This window comes from Mauremys reevesii, linkage group 4, assembly GCF_016161935.1.
Source record: "Mauremys reevesii isolate NIE-2019 linkage group 4, ASM1616193v1, whole genome shotgun sequence".
NCBI lineage: Eukaryota > Metazoa > Chordata > Testudines > Geoemydidae > Mauremys > Mauremys reevesii.
In genome coordinates, this window is record NC_052626.1 from 21804579 (window position 1) to 21818548 (window position 13970).

A 13970-nucleotide genomic window follows, 5' to 3' on the forward strand; every position below is an offset into this window, starting at 1 on the left:
CTATCGCAATTCTGCCTTGTCGTTCCACCCTCACCCCAGGCTTCCATGACTCTGCCCTCTTCTGGTTCCCCTTCTAACTCTTGAATAACTTCTTCAGAGTGTCCTTTCAAGGGCCCTCCTCATCCCCCCTCCAACTTTCTGTGGTTGTTCCACAGGACTCTGTCCTTGCTCTCCCTTGTCTATGCAGAGATGGTTTGTAATCTCACGCGTAAATACAAATTCAGCCACCACCTCTCTATTCCAAGCCTGTCTCCTTATGTACAAATGAAAATACAGGCCTCTTTCTGACCTCTCCTGTGGATTTCTAGCCATCAGGCCAAGCTCAACATGGCTAAAATAGAGCTCTTAGTCACCTCCCTATTGCAACCCCCCATCCCCAATCTCTGTGGACAACCCCACTATCCTTCCAGTCACTCAAGCCCATAACCTGCATGTCACCTTCATCTTGAACCTCCCTCTAGGTTCTCAAATTCAGGCTGTGTCTAAATCTTGCTATTCTTTCTGTATAGGGCCCTTCCTTTCCATCCACAGAGCTAAAACTCTTGTCCAGGGTCTCATCACCACATCTTGATTACTGCAATATCCTTATCTCTGGGCTTGACAATGCAGTCTTGCCCCACTCATATCCATTCAGAATGCTTTTGCAAAAAATCATTTTCCTAGGCCATCACTTTGACCATTTCACCCTTCTCTTTGCATCCCTCTTCCGGTTCCCTTCTCGATCAGATCAAACAAACTCCTTGTCTTTAATTTCAAAGACCCGGACAGCCTATCCCCATCCCACCTATTATCTCTCATTTACTACTGAGAGGTCATCTCTCACCTCCAATCGCCCATTCATTAAATTTTCAAACATCTGCATGCTTTCTTCCTTGTTCTCTCTCATGCTTGGGAGAAGCTCCCCACAAAACATCTGCAAAACCACCTCGCTACTTACATTCACAACCGTGCTTAAAACCCTCCTTTACATTGATGCCTACAAAAAGCCTGGCAATGGTTAGAGTGCTAGACCCCAGCCTATCATGCTGACCAACATGGTGTCGCATTGTTGCTTTGTGCTCCTGTCTGTATCCATCTACTGTCTCATCTTATACTCAGATTATATAATACTGAGGGCAGGGATCAGGTTTTTTGTTCTGTATTTGTACAGCATCTAGCACAATGGAGTGCTGGCCACGATTTGGGCTAGTTGCTATGGTAATACAACTAACCTTTCCCTGGCTTGTATTATAACATCTCATAACTGATTCCCAAGATAAAGGATTACTCTGCCATGAATAAGTAACAGTTTTATTCTGGATTCGGAACATGGCTTAAACCAAATCATGATGATTTGACAGATTTACACACTTCTGAGTCTCATTTACAAAAACTGTAAGGCAACAGTTTAAATACCTGTTTGCAGATACAGATCTCCATTAGTTCTGATAATCCAGGCAGTGTCATCACTTAAAGCTACAAATACTGTCTGAGGTAAAGCCTCATACCAGTGGCGCTTTCCTTTTATGGTTACTTTTCCACAGGCAAATGCTTTGTTAGTTTTCTGTTCAATCTTCCAGAGAAGAGCCCCTGTATAAAAATGAATGGTGGGTGATACCAAATATTGATTGTAACTTTAGAGACATCTGGTCTACTGTATACACAACAAAATGATTAACAGAAAAGATTAATGCCAGCCAAGTTAACAGAAAAATGCGAAATTTAGTAAACTTATTAATCTTGCATAACATTACCTTTTTAAAATGTTTTAAAAGGGAGACAACAGTTACCAGCTTTACAGAGAGTTGCTGAACCATATATATTGCCACAGACTAGATGTTACTGAAAAATGTTTTCAACCCATTCACTCTCTAGTCATGGTTATTTTCAAAATATCAAAACACACAGCATCCAGTGCCAAATGAAACAAAAATTAAAAGGCCAAATTTACAGATGGCCCCAATGCTAGTTTCTGAAACACACCTGCTACTTCTACAGACGCACACACACACACACACACACACACACACACTAATCCCATGGCTAATCACAGTTGTCAGGTTAAAAAATAATGTCATATATGCAGCACAAGGCAAATTTCTGTAACATGTATATTCTCTATTAGCTCATTAGCAGTAGTAAGGTTAAAGTTTATAATCTCTGTAGGTCAGCCACTGGTGAGTGACAGTCAAATACTTCAACAGGTGTGACATTCCACAGAGCAGAGGTCAGTGGTACAAACAGACAGAATTTACAGATGCAATTTCAGGGGCTAGTTTTCAAAATCTGGCCCAAATTTTGCTTTGTAAACAGTCCTATCATAAAAAGGTAACAGAGCAGTGTAATGGAATTCAAAATCTAAATATGGCATGCTTGTGAGTTCAAATGGCAATCAGAGCTGCATACTGATACATTAATAGCCTTTACACAGAACAGGAAAGTACAATACCCAGAATTGCATTTTCTCATCTTTGGTCTGTTTACATACTCTTATAAATGCTATCATATCCCCATCAGGGTTCAGTCACTGACCAAATGTGACAATTTAACGAAAAACTGAAGAAGTACTTCTTCCTATCCTTTAGACAGGGCAGTAAGGTTATCAGCTGCTTTAAGTGGCAAGAGACAGAAAAGAAATCATGCTATGGGAGACTAGAATGAGAAAATGGTTGAGAAACCTGCTTACAATCATACCAGCACAGGAGCAATCTGGAAAGGTGAACAGGGTACAAGTCCACATCCAAAACCTGTTCCCTCCCACCACCTCAACTTTCATTCCCAGGCCACCAAAAATAAATTTTAAAAAAGTCAGTGACAATGTAACAATGTGTGTGCTGCGGGAGGGGCGGAAGGGTGGAGAGAGAAGGGGGGTGGGTAAGTTCATTTTTATATTAAAGCTACATTTTAATTAGAAAGTCTTATTTAGGAGTAGGTATTTTTCTAATAAAACGTGATGTTTTGTTCAGAAAATAACCTCTATTATTTCACAATTTAACTATAAAATGAAAATCTCAAATTAAAAAAGATTCAATAATGCATCATTTAAAACTTAAGTATCAGAGGGGTAGCCGTGTTAGTCTGGTTCTGTAGAAGCAGCAAAGAATCCTGTGGCACCTTATAGACTAACAGATGTTTTGCAACATCCGAAGAAGTGGGTATTCACCCACGAAAGCTCATGCTGCAAAACATCTGTTAGTCTATAAGGTGCCACAGGATTCTTTGCTGCTTCATTTAAAACTGTTCAACAAATTCATATTCTGCTATTTTGAGAACAACCATTTATGCTAGAAAACAGTACTTTAATATTCCACAAATGCAGTCACATGAGCCAAGATAGCCTTTTAACAACTTTTAAAAGAGACAGTTTGCGCAAGTGAATTGGGGAACTTGGTCGTGTGTGTTTTGTAAAACAAGTCAGATTACAGACAGCAGAGCAACCCTCAATGACTACTATAAACATTGATACACAAAGTACTGGGATGAGAGGGAATACACGCCACATGTAGTTATACGAAAAAGAGCGTAATTTGCACACAATTTATAGATTTTAATTTTAAAAGGTTAACAAAAAGTGAAATGCAGTTTAACCAACCTGAAGGCGAGACTGCCACCTGCTGGACAGCATCTTCAAACTTTTGCCACCGCAGACCTGCACTAGGTAAAGCACTACAGTAGAGACTACCTTTGTAGTCCAGGCACCAAATATACTTTTCTGAGACAACCAGGCTGAGTATCCCATAGCCAGGGCCAGAATATCCCATCCAGCTTTCTGCAAACTAAGAACTGGAGAGTCAGAACAATGTCAGGTATCTTCAATTATACAAGAAAACAGTCATACATACAGCATACATACATAAAACAGCGGAAGTATTTTTTAAGAATCAGAATGTAAACATTAAATTACATCAAAAGAATAAATGCCTTTGATAAAACAATCCTATCACCGGCCAGTTGATCAAGTACATAGTGCTACATGTTGCTACCTGTATTTAGGAGTAACTCTGACAGCTGGGATTGCAAGTCTCACCAAAAAATAAATAAAACAAAACCTCACACTATCATCCTCCTCCCCGGCCAGTCCAAAATCCATCAATATTACCCTGTTAATTGATAGAAGCAAATAAATTACTTATGTAAACAGCAACAGTAAAATGGAATATGCAAAAGCTTTCCAATTCTCACGAATGTTTTAATGATCATTTAACACAGAGAAAATGGGCCCTTTTGGAATACATGCTTGTGAGTGAGGAGAGAGGATAAATTGCCTCCTATTATACCCTTGGGTCTTTCGGCTATACATAAATAAATAAATAAAACAAACTCAAGGCTTTTAATGGAATATTATGGATTTTCCAGCCTATATTACCAAGCTTGAGTCCTGTGTAACTAGTTCCAAAGCCTGTACGTTAACTAAAATATTGAGGTTTTCCCCTCCAGATTCTCAAATTCACAGCCTTCTTTCATTATTTATAGAGTATATCACTTAAGGGAAATGAACACAGCTACATTTTTATTTAGTTTGCAGAGTGTTATTTGGGACATCAAGTCAAAAATTATCCTTCATTTGAAAGTATTTTACCTGTTGTTGATACAAGTTACACCAAAACTTTACTGCAGCTAAAGGATACAAGACTTTATTTTTTTCAGTTTGCTTACATTGTGTATTTAATAGCACTTTGAGCCTGACCCCACTACAAATAAAGTCAGAGAGTTATAACTCCCATCATCAGCAGTTCAGGATCAAGACCTTTGTAGTAAATTTCACTCTTTCCACTGTACTGTCCATTAGTTAAAATTTGCTATTTCTGTGGCTTTCTTTCCACACAGCAACAGTGAAGGAGAGAGAAAAAACCGAGGAAGGAAAAAACTCAACATTTTAAATAATATGAAAACCTAGTTGTAAGTTGTAACTGACAATGTCTCTTTCAGCATCAATGTGCTCACTGCTGTACAAAACATGAAAAAAAAAGACACTAGTCCCTGCTGTGAGCTTACGATTTAAATAGGCAAAGATTAAATAGAAATGCACTAAGACCCCAAACCTGTGAGATGCTCAGTATCTTCCATTCCCACTGAAATCAATGAGAGATGAAAGTATCTAACATCTTGCAGAATTGGTCTCTGAGAAACTCAAATGATTGTGCTACCTTAGAGCACTTTTTGGTACTGTACTGCTTTCTGGTGGGTTCACAACAGCATTTTCACATAGGAAAAAACTCCTTTTGAACAGGTGTTAACAGGCATTTCTCCCTCAGCACACTGAAAACATAGCCCTCTGTATATCGTTTTGAAGTCTGCAATAATAATTTGCCTTGTGTATTGGATACACTTAGTTTCCCCCATTTGAATTTTACTTGCGTGATCAATGAGAAGAAAACACTTCCATAAAGAACTGAAGAAAAACGTTTGTGATTGCTTCTTCTAGAATACTGTCATCTTAACTATTTTAAGTATAAATAAACCACATACCTGATCTGATTTTAAGAGCATTATTTCATCTAGGCTTGTTCTGGTCATATCCTGGGAAGTAAAACTTCCCCCAATTTCTGTCACACTAGTCTCTGAAGATGAATATGGTAGCCCATGCCCATAAATATCCTCTTCATCACTAGATGCAGATCTCTCAGTCCTGGTATCGTGGGTGTTGGTTACCCATTCAGCAGCAGCAGCACTACACTTAGCTTTGATTGCATCCTCCAAGTCCCATCCAGAAACTGTCTCTTGTGAACACACATCTTCCCTAGAGATGTCAGGCTGGGGATCTGTAGGGTTTTCTGAGACAGTATTTATTAAACAAAGTGGCTGCTGCGCTCCCCTGTGAACTTCATCACTTCCCTCCTGTGGCAGTGATTTTTCAGCAACACATGTGGTACTAAAACCTAAAGACACTTGGTCTGTGATCTTAGTTTCTTCAAAAGCATTTTCAGTATCCTTCAGACTTATTCTAGCTAAAGTTTCATCTACTTTACATAGCACAGGAAAATTCTGTTGTTCCTCTTGGGGTAATAATTTATAATGGCATTCAGTATTTTCAGAAAGCAGGCTTGGATTACATTCTGTATCTTCGCTACCCCCTACGTCTTCAGTGAGGCTTAAGAGAGGGTTGGCTGTCAGAGTAGCTGTAACAGCTGGTGTAGTCATTCCATTGTCCCTGTTAGGAAGTTTTAGTAATTCAATTGTACCTCCATTTTCTTCCGAATCTGTTGCTGTACTAACGCATGGAGACTGAAGCGCACTGAATGATTCCGAGCCATTATCCTCCTGCAAGACAGCATGCGACTCCACACTGAACTCACTTTCCTGATCAGGAGAACCTGTGCTCAAGTGATCTATACTATAGCTCATTAGGCTCGAAGTCATGGACAATGAATCTGCATTTAGAGAATGTACACTATCACCAGAAAACTGACGCTCATAGTTTGGTAAACCTTCCAGAGAGCTGTGGTTTTTCCTGGACACATTTTCTGATCTCAGAGGAAAAAAAAAGAAATATTCTTATTAATAAAACTAATCCAAGTTCAATGAAAATAAAAACACAAATATTTCTACTGTTAATGAGCAAACAGGAAACTTGTATTTTTAGAAGCTGGAGTTAGTCCAAATTTTGACACACTAAGAATTATATCACTTCTCCGTTGGGTGGCACAAACTGACACAGCAAGAATGCAGGAGTATTGTACTCACATATAAACAGCTTTATTAAGGTTTTATTAGAATGGTCAATGTAATCTTAATAGGCAAGAATTCAAAATTGTAATACCAGATTATTACAAGGAATAAGAATGGACAATATAATCTAATCCATGGTACATAAAGAAATGCTTTTTATCTGGCAAAGAAGTGTTGCTTATGGGTGCTAATATTAAGAATATAAAAACAGTCAAATATTTCAAGTGTAACAAAGACGAGATTAAACAATAAAACAGAAGTGGGGTTATTAGCATTAACCCTTTTTTATATACTCATGATTTTTTCTGCTTTGCATAATGTTACAAATAAATGTATAAACAAATTTAAAATTAGAATAGAAATAATAAAGAACAAGTAGGTCTGCAGAGAGAAAAATGATCCCTTCTTGTAAAGATACAAGTTTATTACTTTAATGGGCTTTCATCCTCAAGTGAAAGGGCAAAACTACAGATCAATTACTGTTAGGTGACAAGTAATAATTACTGAAAGACATGTCACCATAAATATAAGGCTTGTCTTTAAAACCAAACAAAAACTTATGTTTTTAGTGAAAAAGATACCAAAGGTGACAATCATTCTAAGAAGTGGCAGAGTTAGAGGATGGTGGTTTTTTTGTTTTTTTTACCTTGTCTCTTCTTTTTCTTCTTTTTCACGTTGATGGGTTTTACAATAAGTTCCTGGTCAAAGTCTTCACAGCTAATTATGCTGAACCGTTGTGAAGAAGGTTGACTCTCTCTAGGCACTTCAGACAATGGTTGGTCTCCACTTGTCAGGAGACTAGAGCCACTGTCCACCGAATTTACTGAACTGCTCCTGCTTCTTGATTCACTTACTACTGAAGAGCCTCTTTTTCTTGTTTCACTGCTTAAGTCCCCCACTCTATCAGGACTTTTCTCCAATACCACTGTTGTTTCCAGATCATCTTTCACTACAGAATAAGAGTCATTTTTATCATCAATAATTTTGGGAGAAGGAACCATTTTTATTTTTTGGTGTGTTTCCACGGAAGGGCCAGGCAATACAGATACAACCACAGATAGTGGGCTCTGCAATTTGGGACTCAAATCTGGTAAGGGACTCAGCAATTTTGAATTTGCATCTGAAACTGACAAAACAAAAAGAACAACACACACTAAGTTGTTAAGTAATTAGAAGTATAGCTCTTGGATAGCGTCCTAAGAAAAGTAAGGTTTTAATTCCCAGAAGGTATCTGTCTAAACCAAGAACATTTCACATCAATACTGTGCAGTAATCTTATGTAACTGATCTATACTGAAATGACATTATTTTAGCAATAGCTCAATTCATGCTCCAATGTCTGGACAAAGCTTCCATTAATGTTAGCCACAGTTATGCCTGTATATTGAAAGAGACATAGTCCTTTAGGTTTCAGGGCCCGACTGTGTGCAGTGCTGAGAGAGACTCTTACACCCTCAACTCTCATTGTCTCCACTGAGGCGTTTAGCATCTTGCAAGATCATGCCCCTAAATTTAACCCCCGTTAAACCATTGTGGTCAAAATCAAAGAAAACATGTTCCAAGAGAACTTCTTTCCAATAGCACACAGAATTAGAGGTTGCATATTTGTCTGGATCTCTAGTCTTGCATTCAAGAGCATTTTAAGAATGTAATTGTCATGTTCTTTTTTTTTTTTTAAATGTTCTGAATACAATAGTAATGTACAAAAACAAACACAAGAGGCCTGTGGATGAAGCGCTGCTTACATAACAAAGCTACGCTTGCACATCTATGCATTAAAGATAAATGAGAGACTAAGTCTCTAGAATTTGTAGAGACTGTTGTATATCTTATTTAGTAGTATTTTGTTAGTACTGGAGCAAAGATTAAAAACCACACACACAAATGGCATTAAGCAGCCCAAATGATATAACTGCAAGTAATGCCTGGGAGATGTCTATTTCTCATGCTAAAGTGATATGCTCTCATGCAGTGCGGATATCTGAATCTGTTTCCATCTGTGGATGCATTTGATATTTTAAAATTGTTCAAGTGCATATTTCCTTCTGTTTTATTTTTTCCATGATTTTTCATACTGCCTTTTTCCACTACAGAAAGAGCACCAGTAAGATGAACAAGTTCATTTCAACTCTGTAAGACCTTTGTTTGACACAATTTCATCCAGTGCTTATGATCCCTTCCCATACTTATGGCCACTTTTATGAGCACAAAGAGAACTCATTATCCAACACACCTACAAGTAGAAATTAGAAAAAACTGTCAATGAAACATGACCAAGGGAAGGGATAAAGCACAGCTAGAGAGTGTGATCCACTCCAGCAATGACAACCTCATATGTAGTTTCTTGGAGACTGCTACCAGGTGGAGTAGGTTAGAGCAGTTCCCAAGTCATGGCCAATGCTCAGCCACCCTCAGAAGCAGAGAGCTATAACCTATTCCCTAATGGTTACCTTTTTCAGCTACAAAAAGCAGACATTTAGCTCAGTTGAGAATCTAAGCCTTTTGTAATCTTAAGAAACAGGGAGACAATTCTACAGAAGTTACTAGAGGAAGTTTCTTTAAAGGAGCAGTACAAGAACACTTTCCATGCACCACTTTCTTTAAAAAAGGTACAAATTAAAGTTGATAAATCTATACAAACCTATTGATAAAAGTCCTTCAGGTCTACTTGAAATTCTTATTATGTCTCTATCTCCCTTTAAGAGAAAAATCTCATTGTTGGTACACGACACAGACACAATATCACCAGATCCTTCCAAGCCACCTATCATAGCCTGTTAAAAAAAAAAAAAAGAAAAAAGCCACACACATGTAAAGAGCATTAATTTAAAAAAACGATTAACTACCAAATTCACGGTCCATTATGGTTAATTTCACAGCCATAGGATTTGAAAATTGGTAATTTTCACATTTTTAGATGTTTAAATCTGAAATTTCAGTGTTGTAACTGTGGGGGCTCTGACCCAAAAGGGGATGGGGTGGGTCACAAACCTGTTGTGGGGGGTCATGGGATTGCCACCATCATTTCTGTGCTGCCTTCAGACTCTGGACTCTGAAGGCAGCAACTGCAGAGCTTCCTGCAGCCCCAGGTGGTTCCCAGAGATGGAGGTGGGTCTGATCTCCCCCATGCTGCTGGGAGCACCCCAGTCATGGTGTTCCTAGCTGCTAGTCCTGGCCAGCTTGGGAGGGACAAGACTTGCTCTTCCTCTGCATGGATGCTCTTAGGTACCTCTCCCATCTGCACAGAGCTCCACACCATCCCCCCTCACTTCTTGCCCCCAGAGCTCAGCAGCCGCAGGGGGAGAAGGCACTGTAGAGGGTGCACCCCGCTCTTCCAGATGCAATTATTAGCTTATTTCAATAAAATAAAGAAGAAAAAAAACATGTGACCTTGACAGGATTTATTGATTGACACTTTACAGCAACAAATAACACTCAGAGCTCAACTCCCTGATTGGTAGATACGCGCATCTGAAACAGTTTTGTAGGGTAGTGATCTCAATTGGGTAGCCTCAACTTAAGGCTGAGGCTCTCAAGTTTAACAAAAACAAGTGAAGAAAAAAAAAAGTTCTGGTTTCAAATATCATTAATCGAATGTGAGCATGGAGTATCCAGCAACTGTCTTTCTTCATTCCCTGTCTCTGTGCTGAATACACCTGCCGTGTTTAGACACGGCTCTCTCTGCAACCACAGAGTTAGTTGGAATTGTCAGCCAGCGCCGAGCTAGCCTGGCAAGATGGGGGATTCTGCCTCCAACTGAGTTCCAAAACTGTAGCACAGGCAAACTACAGTCCGCTTTTTTCTTAATATTTTTGTAAGCAGACATCTCCAGTCTACAAGTCTTATCAAAGCCAGGAATTGCATTAAGCGAGCTTAAATCCATCATCAACAGATGCATTTGCGCAGGGTCAAAGATATGCACTGCTTTTAGGAACCCTGCTGCAAGTTATTGAAACTTCTGAGCTGTTTTTGCTACAATCACTTGACTCTTTCCCATAGCAGTAGTATTGTCTGAGCTTCTTTGCCATGCAAGAAAACACCTGCTGAGTACTGGCATTTAAGTCAGCATTGTCAGAGTGATTTTCATTTCACTGTGCTTCAGCCCAGAACAGTATATCCATTACTTTGTTGTACACTTGGTGGATTGTGCCATGTCAAGATTCAAACCAAGTGGTTAAGTCCATGAGTCCTGTGGCATTTTTTGGCAACAAACTGAACTTCCTCATTCAACTGAGCATCATTAGAAGGGTTGACAGTTCTGTTAAAACCTGCATTTTCATTGTCAGTTCTTCTGAGATGAACTCAGAGTAGTACTTCAGGTGAGCTGCATGGAATTGTACAGCCCAAAACCAGGAATTCCAACAAGTAACTACCGGCTCTGGGAGAACTGCAATTTTTTGTTCCCCAAGTTCAGTCATGTTTGCAATGTACTGCCTGTGTCAAAGTTTGCAACTAGGGCAGTGTTTAAAGATCTTTTTAATGTAGCTGACCAGTTTATCAAGTTTACCAAATTCACATCTCCACAGCTCACTGACAAGGGAATTTATTAGTGCATTACATGTAATATGGATGGCATTAGACCTTGGAGAACCGATTTGAAAGATTTTGTCATACGAGTTGTATTGACACTTATGAAAACAGATACTTTGTCAAAGTTCGCAGTGTTTTTTGAAACTGTTTTAATTATTGCTTGAGAAACTGTAGTGTAGTTAACAGCATCCAAATAATGCAGCCAGTGAGCACTGTTAGCTTTCCTGTCTGTACATCTTCAACCTTGTAAGAAATAAAATCAAACAGAACAATGTTGTCTTACTCATCTGTGGACTCATCTGAAATAATTAATTGCAAAAGACTCAAATTAATTAATTTGAGACTTCCTGTCCTCAAAACATGTAGCAAAATCCTTGGAAGGTAGTTCTGTTGTAGCTTATTCACACTTAGTAAGCAACCGGCATTTTGTACATTCCATTGAATGAACTCACGCAGCTTTAAGTGATCAAGTTTTTCCTCCAATCTCAGAGCTCTGTTGCCTTCTTAAAAAGATAATTTGTATTTTGTTATTTTAACTTTTCATTTACCAGAAAGGCACTATCTGCAGCCCTCTTTCTGCTTTGATAGGTTTCTGAGTCTAAGCAGCACTGAACCATTGCCCGATGTGTGTTATCCAATGAAACACTGCAGCTTGTACAAAATAGTTTATCACCATCGGCATGTAGAATTCGTCATGATTTACTTTGGACACTCATTTTATAGTAATTGCACGTCTTCTGGTAGGCAGTCAATTGAGATCACTACGCTACAAAACCTCCCCAGTGTCCATATCTATCAATCAGTGAGTTGAGCTCTGAGTGTGATTTGCTGTTGTAAAGTGACTGAATTTTTTGATTGACAAGTGCACCTTTCTTTTTATTTTTATTGAAATAAGCTAATAATTGCACCTGGAGGGGGAAGGGGGCAGTTTCCTGTACAAATGTCCCCTCCCAGGCAGCTGCAAAGGGAGGCGGACAGGAAGCAAGTGGGAATGAAGAGGTGCAGAGCTATTTGCAGCCTGGAGAGATTCTCTGCAGGGCTGCTCTTGGGTGAGAGCATGTCCTGTCCTTCCCCAGCAGCTAGGAGCCCTCTGCTGGGGTGCTCACTGCAGCACAGAGAAGATCAGATCCAACTCCACAAGCCTCCTCCAGCTGTCGGAACCTCTGGAGCTGTTGCCCAGTTCCAGAGCATCCTGCAGCGGGGGGGAGGCACTCAGAGGTGGGTCAGGTTCCCTCCCACCCTCGTCCCCCGGAGCGGCTGTGCAAGGGATGGACAAGTCCTGTCTCTCCCCAGCCCAACCGGAGCTAGGAGCCACCTTTGCTGGGGCACGCCTAGGAACAAGGGGACATCGGATTTCACAGGGAAGGGCTTATTTCATGGTCTGTGATGTGTTTTTCATAGCCCTACTTATACTATTGATATGCGGGGAGGATCAGACAGGTTTTAGCATGGTTTTTTCTTATTAAAGGTTTACTGGATATTAGGTAAGTCTATAGTTATACAATCAGAAAAAGAGGAGAAAGCACTCCAGAAAGAAGGAAAAAACGGATCATGGAAAAAGGAAACAGAAGAGAAGAACAGATGGTTTCCATATGATGCTCAGTGAATCAGCACCATGTAAAGTGGTATTAAGATACAGAGTCCAATATTTTCAAAAATAGGTGATTAAAGACAGGTTTCTATGTCCATATTTAAGCACCTAAATAAGTGGCTTGATTTTCAATAGTGCTGAGCACCAGCAAAGAAGAATTCATACTGAGACCCCAAACACAAGGAAAATTTTAAAAAATGCAAATGATGCATACAACTACCAGACATTATCATAATTTTACGCTACTGAGGATTTTGACTCTCTAACCACCCACTCATTCATTATTTCCTGTCCAAGAGGTTTCAGTCAAATCACTGAACTTCAATTAGAGTGGTTTGGGGAGGGAGAAGAGCTCTCCTGACCACAAATCACCAATGTAATTCGTACCAAAAAAATAGAGGGATAACCCAATAATGATACTACTAAAGGTGTGTCTTCTCTCTCATATACACCTTTTAAATTGGAGAAACTGCTTATAGCTTTCTCTTTATAGAATTCAGAGTGGTAGCCATGTTAGTGTGTATCAGCAACAAGAATGAGGAGTACTTGTGGCACCTTAGAGGCTAACAAATTTATTTGGGCATAAGCTTTTGTGGGCAAAAACCCACTTCATCAGATGCATGCAGTGGAAAATACAGTAGGAACAGGGCCAGCTTTAGTCCGATTCCGGCCCCGTGCCTAAGAGGGCCCAGCACCCTAAAGAAGAGAGCCTAACTTAGGCACCCTTTTAATTTTGACTCACCCGGCGGCGGTCCGGGTCTTTGGCGGCGGGTCCTTCACTCACCCTGGGTCTTTGGCGGCATGTCCTTCAGTGCCACAGAAGACCCGGAGCAAGTGAAGGACCCGCAGCCGAAGACCTGGACCACCGCCGGATATTTGAATCGGGCCCTGCACTTCCTAAAGCCGACCCTGAGTAGGAAGGGAGAGACAGACAGACAGAACATGAAAAAATGGGGGTTGCCGTACAAACTCCAACCAGAGTAATCAATTAACATGGGCTATTATCAGCAGGAGAAACTACAAAAAAGTTTGTGATGATCATTGCAAAAGTTCTTTTTCTCCTGCTGATAATAGCCCACCTTAATTGATTACTCTCATTAGAGCTGGTATGGCAACCCTCACTTTTTCATGTTCTCTGTGTATGTATATATCTATATATCTTCCTACTGTATTTTCCACTGCATGCATCTGATGAGTGGCT

At 39.8% G+C, this 13970-nt stretch overlaps 1 protein-coding gene across 9 annotated transcripts in view; it reads right to left on the reverse strand.

Moving 5' to 3' along the window:
* The window catches only part of TECPR2 (tectonin beta-propeller repeat containing 2), a 67828-nt gene that overhangs the window by 38573 nt on the left and 15285 nt on the right, over positions 1-13970 (reverse strand). For 7 of the 9 annotated variants that reach the window (XM_039538912.1, XM_039538915.1, XM_039538914.1 and 4 more), the window contains exons 7-11: positions 9290-9422; positions 7295-7774; positions 5449-6443; positions 3572-3755; positions 1396-1569 (exon numbers count right to left, since the gene is read on the reverse strand). In XM_039538912.1, coding sequence (XP_039394846.1) covers positions 1396-1569; positions 3572-3755; positions 5449-6443; positions 7295-7774; positions 9290-9422 — 1966 coding nt within the window. The remainder of the gene's footprint in view (positions 1-1395; positions 1570-3571; positions 3756-5448; positions 6444-7294; positions 7775-9289; positions 9423-13970) is intronic. The other 2 variants (XM_039538919.1, XM_039538916.1) reach the window with 1 other exon arrangement.